Source organism: Accipiter gentilis, chromosome 33 (assembly GCF_929443795.1).
Source record: "Accipiter gentilis chromosome 33, bAccGen1.1, whole genome shotgun sequence".
Lineage (NCBI taxonomy): Eukaryota > Metazoa > Chordata > Aves > Accipitriformes > Accipitridae > Astur > Astur gentilis.
In genome coordinates, this window is record NC_064912.1 from 14,182,022 (window position 1) to 14,195,176 (window position 13,155).

General features: G+C 37.8%; 1 protein-coding gene across 1 annotated transcript in view; it reads right to left on the reverse strand.

Annotated features, from left to right (window-relative positions):
- Nucleotides 1-443: 443 nt before the first annotated feature.
- C33H7orf50 (chromosome 33 C7orf50 homolog) overlaps nt 444-13,155 on the reverse strand; it is a 135,132-nt gene continuing 122,420 nt past the window's right edge. Inside the window, exons 4-5 of the mRNA XM_049791628.1 lie at nt 7,162-7,243; nt 444-2,756 (exon numbers count right to left, since the gene is read on the reverse strand). Coding sequence (XP_049647585.1) covers nt 2,574-2,756; nt 7,162-7,243 — 265 coding nt within the window. The 3' untranslated portion in view covers nt 444-2,573. The remainder of the gene's footprint in view (nt 2,757-7,161; nt 7,244-13,155) is intronic.

The window sequence follows — 13,155 nt, forward strand, 5'->3', positions numbered from 1 at the left end:
CCAACGAGTTGAAGATTCTTTAAGAAAAAGGGGCAAAGTAAAAAAGCAAAATGCAATTAAGCGTCCTTTCCTATTTGCACTACAACATCAAGTTTAAGAGAACACTTAAAATATTTCATACTGAGCTTTGAAACGCAAGACATATACAGTAACAATAAAAGGTGGAAATTTTACAAGCCTTTTACCCAATTTTGACACACCACTGGCCACTGAACAGCACCATACACCAAGACACATGTGGCAGAAAACATTATACTTTGCTTTCTCTACCAAGCACAACCATAGCAACAATTACCTTAGCTTTTAGCTTCTGAATTTTCCATAACAGCAAGAAGCATGTCCTTCACCCAGTAATCAGTCACACTGAAGGGAAAGTGAGAGCTGTGGCTGAGGAAGAGGAGAGCGGAGCAGGACCTCACTCACAGAGGTCTATTACTGCACTGGTGAGAGTCTCTAACTTCTTTTCCAAATGTTATTGTTCACATGGACTCCAGATTGGCAGGCCTTATGTGCTTTTAATATTAATTGATACAAAAACAAATATGACGTTCTTGATCTACAAAGCCTCTGTTCTCACAGATTTGTTAACATTTACACGTGGTCAGAACCAAGGTCCAAGAAAGGCAAATCTTGCCAAATCTGTCAAAATCATAAAAGGTTCACATCTTTTTGCCCGGACCTTACCTTTACACTCTTTCTTACAAGTCTCTTCCAAAATACAGTTGCAATGTGCTTTTGCTTTTAAACTACAGGGTATATTAAGTGCGCAATGAGGACCCACATTTTTGTGTGATAGAGAAATCAAAAGTGGTGATTTTCAAATTTCTTAAGAAAGAATACAAACTCTTCTCTGACACCTAAAATGGAATCATAAAGTCACAAAAAGACACTTTGCAAACTTCATGCCTGAGAAATTCCTATTTTTCCTGATGGAAAGAAAAAAGGATCAGCTTCTGCTCGGAGTGACAGTACTTTTTCCCAGCTGCGTATTCTCAGACATAAGATATAGGATCCAATGATCTTTTACGAGTTCACCAAATGTCAGTATCGCTTCTTTTTATTACAGAGCCTTTTCACCAGCTTTTACACTGCAAGATCAGTTTTATACAGCTTTGGGCCTCAGAAAGGCTTTGGCACTCATGCACGCACCTTCTGAACCCTCTTCAACCATCGCCCCGAGGTACAGGACCAGCACCCGAGGTACAGGACCAGCACCCGAGCTGCTGACGAGCCATCGGCAGCTCAGCGGAGAGGCTGGCCACTGCTGCTGAATTCTCTCGCCGTTGGCGTTAAACTCCCATCACAGTTACGGTGTTAGAGCAGGGCACGCTCTTGTCTAGTTTTTTTTCCGGCTGAAAACATCATCTTCAAGAAGTCAGAGAGCATGTTATTTGTTACTAGTAATACGGTTCATACTTTTAAAGATTTGTAGTAATCCACGACTGTGAAGGCTGTCAAATCCACTCAAATGCTTCTTATTGAAAAATTAGGCCTGCATATCCATAGATCCTCCCCTCCTTCACCCATCCAAATTAAAGCTGTAATTCCCCAAGACAGCCACTCTTCCAAAACACTACACATTTATACGGTTGTTATTAATAAAGTATGAACAATGTTTGCAGAAACATTAAAGAATCAGGTCAAGAACATTGTCTGAATACAAGTGTTATTAAATAAGCCAATCATGTGACTTTTGAGTAATTAATGTCCTTGGTTTTTACTTGAAAACCTCATTTTCAGCATGTTCATAGGAGACAAATGTCCCACGTCAAAGTGAATGAACACAAATTAACTCTTTTGGATGCCAACTACAAGAGAAAGATGAAAATGCAGTATCGGCAGGCTAGATACGAAACGTTGCAGCACAGCACTTTGCATCGTCCGGTAAGTTTATGTACAACCAGATGATTTCGCTGCATATAGTCAAAGGATTTGATCTGCTCCCATCCGTGCATTATCCGAATATCTAAACAATTGCCATAACGCATCTGAAAACTTTAAAATATAAAAGGAAAACTAACAAAGCTGACGGTATCTCCAGATCGCTGTGTGAAGTACTAATAAGCAACTGTGTTATACAACCCATGTTCAACAGACTGAAAATGATCTTTCCCAAATCCAAATGACATACTTCTAAAGCTGAAAGTGATAGATTACAGCTGGCTGAGCAAGCACTGTACTGTATGCTCATTTTAAAATCTGCCATTGTAAAAGACCCTCCAGGCTTTTTGTTGGTTCCTTTGCTCTTCCTATTAAGAACTGCAAAGCTCCTCTTATTTAACAGTAATTAGAGGGAGGTAGAGAAAAACTAATAAGAAAGAGAGTTTTATTTTTCTGAAGATACGCGGTAAGATTATTTTTAATAGCACATCTACGGACCAAATGCTATTTTTATTTCATCACTTCAAAACATGATAAATATTTGCAATTGGAAAAAAATATGGGTGGAACATCTGAAAATTTAGTATTAGGATTCCTATTAGAAAATATGTCTTTACAACTAATTTACAGTCTCTGTATACGACATCCTATTCTTCTCTCCACCAGACAGTCATTAAAACACAAAAATACTCTCAGGACAGCAGCTGCAGAACTTGTCGTATGCGCTCGCACTTCTCCAACAGGTTTGGGTCTTCTGCATCAGAACCATCAAATTCCTTCATAAAAGCTTCAGCTTTCTGCACAGTTGTGTCTCGCGCACCACCTTGAAGCCCTTGCAGATAATCCAGTAAAATGGTGAAATACTTGTCTGGAACCTTTAAAGAAAAAAAACAAGGAAGGAAAAAACCTGCTTTATTTTCTTCTCTCTCAATACTCATTCACAATCATGTCAAACCACCACCTGGAAGATCATTAGGAGAACGGCACGGGCTTTTGCATTTGCCAATGCCCACCTCTGAGTGGAAGTGTTTCTGGCCAAGGTTCAAACTGCCGGGAGGGACGGACCGTGGTGAGAAGACTGTCATGTGCTCAGATGGGCAAAGCATCTGAAAGGAAATTCTAAGCAGATGTGGAAATGCTGATCAGCAAATGCAAACACTCCCTGACAGCGAGCTCAAGGCTGTGAGGGATGCTGGAAGAAAAAAAAGCACTAGCCAAATCCTACTTTTGGAAATATGTGTGGAAACCTGCTAAAGTCAGTGAGAATTGCACGCATGTGTCTGAGGAAAGAATTTTGCTGGAATTACCCTTGCCCCTACCCAAAATTATTCCTTTGCTAAGATGAGATACCACCCACCATCAAGCACTTTGACAGAATGCTTATACGAAGGAATAGAATTTAATTTGAAAAACAAATTGAATTCAGACATATGGAAATAATTTTTAAATTATGCTGACTAAAACTGATAGGCTTTACTAATATGTCTAACATTAAAAGCAGTTTAGTCATCTACAGTTGCATTACCCCCATTTCACTCCCTTTCTAATTAACTAGTCATATGTTAAATTTCAGCTTATCTGGTACAATATAAAATTTAAATGATCATTACATTAAATAACCTTGGCAATAACCTAGCAAAAACTTCTGAATGATTTATTCAGTATTTCAAACCAATGTATTTTCAAAAGTACCAGGTTGAAGCGTATCTTAATTTTATGTTGTATATCTGTGGAACAGGTTTCAGCCAATAAGGGAATATTTTTGCTGTGAATCAGGAGATGTTAAAATGACCTAGTCCTGCAAGTATTTTTCTCCATGTTTAACTTTACACATATAACTTTAAAAGGCATACTTGACATGAGTCAAGCTAAACACATACGTAAGTATTTAAAGGATTGGAGACTAATTATTCGAGGGCTGTTTCAATTTTGCAAAGTATCAACATTTCAGAGAAGACAGAGCTTCAACAGATACTTAATTTACAACTTATTTCTCCATTGACATTTGGCAGCATAACTTTGATCACTAAAACTTCTATCACTCCAAAAGAAGAGGAAGAAAGAATATTCCAACACTGCCTTCATCAATCAGGGATATTACAAAGTAATAAATCAAAACTGAAGTCTGCATTCAGCCTCGTAACTTACACGCTACAGAAAACCTTCTAATTCTTCACACAAACACTCTTGCATTAAAGAAACAATACAGATATGAAAAAAATATTAATTTTAGGGCGACTAACACTGAAATGGATGATATATGAAGTGTTGCTATAATATACAAATCAAACACATTTAAACATAATGAAAAATGTTTATAGTTTTGAAACCTTTTTACTCACGGTAAACTGGTACTAATAACAGACAAAAACATTCAGACAGAATTTCAGCATGACAGTGCTCCTTCAGCGCAGATGCTCAGTACCAGGTTTTTAAAGCTCAGCAACATTTCTGTGTTTCAAACCTCAGCCAAATTATCTACGTAATTTACACCTCTTATTCTCAGACCTCATAGTATAGTCATAACTCACTCTGTGGAATTACAGTTATTATTATATCATTTAAGCAAAGTGCTTGAAGGAGCAATTAAAAGCCTACTCTAAACTTAGAAATACTAAGTGTGCAGACAGACATGTGGCTGCCTGAAGCATAGAAAACATTTAGCATTTGGCTCTAAGGATAAGTGCTCAAGTGTTAAAAAAAAGTCTGATTTTTTTCTTTAACACAGCTATTAGGTTTATTTCAGCAAGAGTTTACAATACAGCGCCAGGTAGGCAAGATAATATCATATTTCCTCCTAACTTACACATACAATAGAGCCATGGCAAGGACTGGAACATAGAAAGTGCCAGCAAAAAGTTAATGAAATCCAAATTTCAATTCTTCAAAGACAGTAGGACAAGAGCTGAAATTTCAGGGACCGTTGGAGAGGTTTTACAAGAAGGAACGCAATCCTTCTCATATCACCTTTTGGGCTGGCTTGAAATCGGGTATCAAGATCTCCCACCACAGCTCTGGCTAGTGGAAGTGGTGCTTACGGGATTTTATTATTATTCTTGTGTTAAACTGTTCTGACCTTTTTCTTGTTTCTTTTTCTCTCTCACAGACTAACCTTGCCTCTGTTCTAACTAGCCAATGTGCACTGGAGCTAACACAGAAATATCCCCAAGTGAAATAATTACCGTCGTGGGGAAAAGGGGAAACACGCTGCAAAATAGTAGCAGGAAAAGAACAGTTACCACTTTCAAATTATACTATGTAACTCAAGAGTTTTCCGACTTTTCAGACTTGCAGATCCCCACATCTTTTGCAAAGCAAATACAGATATCCGCACGGAGAACTTCAGCTTACTGCTGCCCAGCTTGCTTTTCTCAGTTACCTTCCGAGGGAGCTTCAGAAACCCCCCCAGGGCCTTGCAGTCCAGAAGCTGAAGAGGGCTGATACAGCTACTCTCTAAAAATGCTGTGCCAGAGGACAAAGGTCAACAAATGATCTAGTGATTATTTTATACTGGGTCCTGAAGAAGTATGTACATGGTAGGTACACAGGCTCGGCTTGGAAGCTGTCAGCCAACCACCAGATGGATATTAAAGGGAATTAAAAAAAAAAAAACCAAACCAACCCACGCCGCAAAGAACTTTAAAACCTCAACTTATTTCTTACAGAAGGAGGCCTATCAGTACGGGAAGCTCAGTTCGCTCCTTTGCATGGCTTTTCAGTAAGCATCCAAGTGACACCAGGAGATCAAAGATGGGGCTTAGGAAGGAAAGAACTCCTGTCTCCTTTTGTATTTTAGTCATGCTTGGATATCCGACAGATTTTATTCTGTAATGGACAGGAAGTTGAATTTGGGTATAAAAAAAATATTCAAAAGAAGCTGGTCTGCCCTCCCCACAGCCCTGATGAAGAAAGAGGCTTCATCACATGCTTAATTATAAGCACTTGAGCAGTTCTACTAACTTTACTGAATCTGGATGCAGATGTTAATCATTATCGAAAGCTCACATTCAGTGCATCTCTGATTATTAAACTACAAACTATGTGATTTAAATAAATCATAGCACTTTCATCAGATTTAAAAAAAAAACAATGGAAAGGAAGTTTCATTTTAGTGTTGAGAAATAAGGAGTTAAGCTGTATTTTGATACATAAAACAAATGCTACTTACAGTTAATTATTTCCCAGTATATTTCAACACAAACCCCAGAGTAAACAGGTAAAAAAGTAAAAACATCATTCTGCCTGTAAAACAATTTCTAGGTAGCTTTAAAGAGCATACATTGATTTTGAAAGGTTGATATAGACTTTTAAAGGAGAAACTGAAAAATAGAAGACCGTGCAAACAACCTAGTTACCTATAATCAAATTTGTATTCTGCAACTAATCTTTTTAAAGTATTATACTGTGTGAACATTTTTGCCTTCATGAAACTCTGCTTTTAATTATCTGGTTTTCTAAAAGTATTTTTAATCTAAAGTTAACACCCTATGTCAGGTGATTGGCTTAAGAGCTGCGGAGTAATTTGGGTCAGGAAGATTGGTATGCTTAAGTGTTTAAGTGCACACAAAAAATCAGCAAAAACTAACTGAATGTCAACTAAATGAATCAATAAGAAAGGCACTGTGCAAATGGCTAGATGTTTGTTCTATTACACAACAAAATGAATGACCTGAAACCCCCATTCACTACCACCATGGTCAGACGCTTATTGGAAAGTCAATCTATGTTGTTCTTTAAGTTATGAAATGAATGGATTTCAGTAATGATGCAAGCCTAGCTTCTGGTTATACTTTATGCTTTTTACAATCAACATCAGGTTTCACTTATGTTTTAATGAGAAAGCTATTTTAACATCTTGGCAATATGGCTGTACGTCTTAGATGGAGCCAGAGATATCTGAAGCAATATGAGAATCCTGGTTTACGGTATTGGGTTCCACATTCAGAAATTCAAATTAGGGATATGACTCAAATTCTCAGCAAGCTCCAGATTTATATAAAACATGAATCTGCTTTCTTTATGCTTGACATATATCAAGTATAAAAATGTAGCATACACAAGAGAATGGTCACCAACAAAATAAAGAGATTAATTACAAGCAATTAAAATAATTCAGCATTTTGGTTAAAACCAAAATAATCTGATTTATAAACTATTAAAAAAATATTAGAAAAGTGCATGGCTAGTACTAGCGACTTTTGGTTAATAAAGAATAGGTACAACTAATGTACAAAACTTTATGTCATATTTGTTCTGACAAAAAGCAGCATTAATACAAACCTTCTCTTTATCATACATGTGCAAGAGAAGCCAGGTTTGTCTTGTCTTTTGAAACTTCCATTCTTCTGGGTTTTCAGACCAGCTGTAGTAAATTTAAAAAAAAAAAAAAAAATTGCTTAAATGAAATACGTGGGATCAAAACATTCATTATTCATACAATATTTCCTACAATGACTCCAAGTGACTTTGTATGCACGACACGGAGTTACACGGCATTGTGCGAAACAGATACTAGCACACATTTTGTACAAGTGGCAAAAAAGAACACAAGGGACAGCTACCTGGCTTCTGTGCAAAGAGTGAAAAGATTCTAGGAGGACATTGCGGCCAAGAACGTTACAAATCTTCATCAGAAAGCACTGATTCCTTGAAGTTAAAAATCAAGTCCCACTCCTCAGCTTTGACCAGCCCTTTATGAGGGGTCGTTGCCCTCATTTGACCCACAACACCCGAGCACCCCAAATCCTTACCCCGGCCGCAGGGCTGTCCGAGTATTTGGGGATGTGGAGCGGACGAGGAATCAAGTTTGCGTTTCAGAAAGTTGGTATTTCACAATAAACCGAAATTCATATGAAATTAAGCGGCCTCTCAAGGACTGGAAGGAGAGTCTTGTGCTATGACGGTCACCGGGCTGAAGCCCATCCCAGCTGCCTGCTCCAGAGCAGAGAAAATTCATTTTTCAGGAGCGTATGTTTTAAGGCTTGGATTTGTCTAAAGGTGTGACTTAAATATTGACGTTTACAGGATAGAAAAATGCTTTTTATGTCTCGGTCTCCCCAGGAATCCTGATTCCAATATTTAGCTCAAAACTTCAAGCTGCTTCAATATTGTTAAAAGTGAGCGGGTAAAACAAATGATTAACATCTGCAAATATTCTTTGACTGTTTAGCAAACGTATTTTAAATATGCAAAATCTTAGCTGGGTTAAAATGGCACATTTATGTACATCTTGAACATGATTTTAAAGCTGGTGTGTTCTGTTTTAGATGAAGAAAGAGACATTTATTTCTATAAACAAATGAGCAAACCAGCAAATCTCACTATAAAAGGAACGCTGCGTTTTAAAAGTATATGCTTGAAAATTAGCATCTTAACATGTACGAAATTTGTCAGTACACTGAAATATCATTTAAAGAACCAGAAGAAAATATATGAGGAGAAAACCCAGAAAATTTTACACTTATTTGGTTTTTCTGTAAAGTAAAACAAGTCTCCAGAGGGTAGCATGCAAGATGTCTTTAATGTTCTGGCTTGTTTTACACAGCAACAGAGAGCACAGAAATCAATTGAAAAGCCAGCTGGGTATCAGAATTAGTATTGTTTAAACACTGTCAAGTCTAATAAAGCAAAAGAGTCCTCATATTCGGTGAATGCTGCACCAGCAAATACATTGTTCAGTCAATTCAATGAAAGAGAAAAAACAAAGACCACAAATTTGTACAGAAGGGTTTCATAGAAGCCTCTGCAGAAAACCCAAAAGAAAAAAAATATACTGTCTTGACTTTCAAATTCAGGATAAAGAAAAAGCAGCAACAACTCATTACGGTTATGACTAGCTAAACTCAATAAAAATGTCAGTAACCAACACACAAAGTAAAAATCAGGCAAATAACAGTAAACCAAGAAGGACAGACAAAACACTAATAACCACAATACATCATATTTTACATGCTCAAGTTAAATCCACAAACAAACTGATTTAGATGTCTCTTTTGGCACATTGTCAATAAACAGGCAGGAGTTTGCAAAACAAATATTGCACAAAAGCAGGAGCCCAAAAGCCGACTGCCAAAAGTTATAGAATCAAATAATAAAATATTATTATGGGGAAACCACCCTTCTCCCATCACCACCAACCTAGCAACCAAAGTACTTGCAAAATAAAGATCATTCAACCCTTGGTGTCACTTGTCTTCGCAGCCAGGTGCCCAACCGGACAATGACTGTCAAAATTACAACCTGTAATGCAAGGAGCTGACAAAGAATGAAGTAAAAAGGGATTTTCTTGAGGGTGCTACTTGCTCATTTGTACCCAATCTCTCTGTTTGCCAAGCGAATGCTGTAGCTCCTAACTGAGAAACTGTAACTTCTGCAGGAATTGGCTTAACTTCTAGAAGTCCTTAAAAAAAAAAAAAAAAAAAAAAAAAAAAAAAGGCGATAATGATGGTGCTTGCTGTTAAAAGAAACCCATTCTTTTACATGGTTCATCCTTCTGAAAAAATTACATGGAAGATGTTTAAGAAATGCTGTCTATTTACACGGTACAAAGAAGAAGGTAAGTTTAAAATTCTTTTTGACATTAAATAAGCCTGGAAACAGTTTACATTATAATCTTTGCAAGGTGACAAGAACAAGATGAATGACAGATCCGTGACCGCATCCTGTGAAAACAGTCCGTCTTCTAATGAAAACCTTTAACACATGTTTTTATTTCTTTAAACTATACTATGTATTTATACATTTGCGATTATATTCATTGGTTAGACACACCACATAGTACTCTGAATACTTTTTGTCTCTGCTAATTTTATGCTTCTATCACTTACGCTGTCACCTGAGTACCGTTAGGCATTAACTTGAAAAATACAACCTGATTTCACTAATCTCCTATAAAGCTATAGGATGTTAAAATATCTTTATTACCTAGTTTATAAACAACTGAGACCAACAAATGAGTGCACTGTAAGGTTAATTGCTCTTATTAGCCTATTACCAAAACCATATGCTCCCTTCTACATGTTAAGGCAAGCCATTATATTCCTGCATCTAAGATCCCACGTTGACTCTCACTCTAGCGAATTCTCTTGTAGAAACAAACAAAAGTTTCACCTAGTCTTCCTGAAAGGTTTCACTCCATATGCATCATAGTAATTCATATAAACAACAAATACTTTAACATAATCAACTGCAGAAAGTACATTTGTGCTCACTATAGCACCGGAGCCTCACAAATCCATTTCTTTTGGTTTGCACTCTGTCCTATTAGAATCAAATGCTAAATGAGTATGGTAAAAAAAGTAGTATTTCCCTTAATAGGCTATGGGTGTACTCATATTTTCAGAAAATGCTCCCAAGTTTTTAACTGGTACTCTATCCGTGGTTAAATCAATTCCTGTTTCTCCCCCTTCAGGAAAACGATCCTTCTCTTGACCTTAATTCCTATCAACCTGTGGGCAAACCACTCACGATAAGAGATGCACAATCTTTAAGACAAATAACGTGGCAGTTGCTCCCTGCAACTGGACCCCCCAACAGTTATTAAAATAAAAGTTTTCCACCGATTCCTATGACTGCTTTTTTCCTACTCCTATGACAGCTTTAAAACCTATGGAAAGTATCACTCCGTGACAAAGTGAGAGGGCTATCTCCTTTTATCAGAATGACATAATGAGTACCTTTTTAGAAGTGCTCAACTTTTAAGTTACAAAAGTTAAAGCTTTGTAACATGAGAGAGGTCTCATTTTGCTGTTTATATGCAGATAAGCTTCCTTGACATACTACAGCAGTAGAAGAGGCTTTTCCTTTGAGTGATTAAATATACAGAGTAAGACCAACTACATTATAGTTTAAAAAAAACTTTTTATAGACAATCACAACCCCTTTCACAGTTTGAATTAATTTGGTAGCCTTCAGAAGCATCTATGTCCAGATCTAACATAAACTATGGAATTGGATGGAAAATATACATGTGTAAAACATGTATTTTTCCAGTATGCCTCAGGCTAATTTTCAATATATTGTACAAACTCTAATTGCCTTCTTTACACAGTTTATGTTTGACTCTTTCTTATGAGCTCTAGCTCATTGAAAAAACACATTGGTTGACTTTAGTTAAAGAGAACTTTTATGTTTGCGCAAATGATCTTCCTAAATGGCTTTGAAATTGAAGATACGGAGGAAATGAATCAAATTAATCAAGCGGCTTAGGGAATTTCACATTTGGACTTTTGGTTTTTAGCATGCGAGTCTCATGTAGAAAAGCTGCCCAAGATTCTCAGTGGTCTATCTCAGAAATGACTTTGAGTCTCTCCATTAAAGCAATTTCACCCAGATCTATTCCCAAAACGTGGGAATACGGGCAGCGCAAGTAGGCAGTGACAGCTGGTAGCGTGCAGGGCAGACGGATGTCCTAGTAGAAAGAGAAGGGGAAGGGAAAGCAGTCAAATTGGTTCCAGAAACACAGTAAGAGAAAAACATTATTGTTACAAATTGGATTCAGGAAGACAACACAATGCATTTGCTTAGACTACTGGCCAGGACAAAACGCTACAAAGCTGTCAAAATTATAAAATAACGTCTTACGCGTAGAAAAGCACTGTGCTGAGAACCAACCATTTTATTCATTCAAGTTGAAAAGATTATTGGGTAGGAGACAAGTCTCAAGAAACCAGACAGACAGACAGACATGTGACTGCCGATAACCTTCCAGAAGACACGAGGGCACGGCTGCATGCCAAATGCAAGGACACCTAGACTCCCCTACATCTACTGCTCCAATTTTGTGCCGCTGACGGTCCAGCCCGCCTTGGATACACTTTCCAGCCCGGGTTATCTGTCCAAGGTAAAGTCGACTGCCATCAAATTTAGATTTCTCCAGCATACCGCCCAGGCTTAGCATCAGGGAATTAATTTGACAAGGTTTCTCCAGCCCTGAGGACCAGGTCGGTGCAGCCTCCTCTTGCTCTCCTGTGATTTACCCACGAGGACCCGTAGGTCTCACGCTCTCAAGCTTCACTGAATCTCAAAGGATGGACAGAGCAACGGATCTGGTCCATTAGACCACATTCAAGGCTACATTGAAAAGATCTACTGAAAACGTTAAAAGCAGCATACTGCAACACTATACAAAAATTGTCCCATTCTTCCCACCTCATTTATCTGGGTACTTTTCTGATTTGATGCACTCAGTTACTCGTCGCCCTGAAACCTGCCTTTAAGGATCACCTATGCTCTTCTACGTGCCCCCCAAGGAAGGCTGAACAGAAGTAACGGCACATGACTAAGGCTTGCAGGAATTAAGTTAAGCACGTTATTCCCCAAGCGCTCTGCAAACAATGTAAAAGGTATCATTTCTGCCCTCACTGCCCTATCCCTAAAATGTGGATAACAGGTGCTTCCTCAATAAAGAACGACCATACCAAAATTCCCTTAAAGACACTTAAAGCCTTGCTGAAACACTTGGCACTCAAGCGCTTTGCTGTAGTATTTCACAATGCCATACATACAATAGCAGCGACTTTAAAATACCATGCACTTATGATTAAGGCAAGCTCACTGCCCTTATAAGGCCCGAATTTGGAAACTCTGAACACTGTTATCAAGTCGGTTCGGCGGCGCGTGTAATGCCACATATGGGCAACAGGTGAGCACGGGAACCCAGCACCTCAAAGCGGCTGCCTGGAACCACTGGAAGCAGCACGGAGGGAGTAGAAATTTGGCATAAGCTCTTTCTTGTGGGAGAAGAGCCATTTTATGGATGGAGGTTTTATATGGATATATGAAAAATATATGGATGTGGATGGAAGTTTTATAATGTCCAATAGTGCATATAGTGAAGTAGGAATAATAATTTTTTGTCCAGTTATAACACTTACAATTATTTAAAGGGAAATGTAAAAGTGTTTATTTTTATTGGGGGTATTCAGAATTTCTTCTATTTCTCTCAGAGGCATTTAAAATGAATTTACTTTTTAACAGATAGTTTTTGAATGTCTGTCTTTGTCAATACTTGCGTGCCCAGAAAGCCGCCTTGTGGTGCACTTCAGTGCTCAGTGGAAGATAAGGAGAAATCTCATTTCAAGTGTGCGTGATGCCGATTCTCCTCATTTGGAAAAAAATATCCAAAATTTAAATTCAAAATAGATTTTCAAACACTTGACTGGAGTGGCCGTTGTTAAAATCTTAGGCACGCTAATCTGTGTCAGGACTTAAGATAGAGACGTAAGAGAGAGTCATAGTCTTTATTCTTAACTGTCTTTTTCTCGCATTATGGAT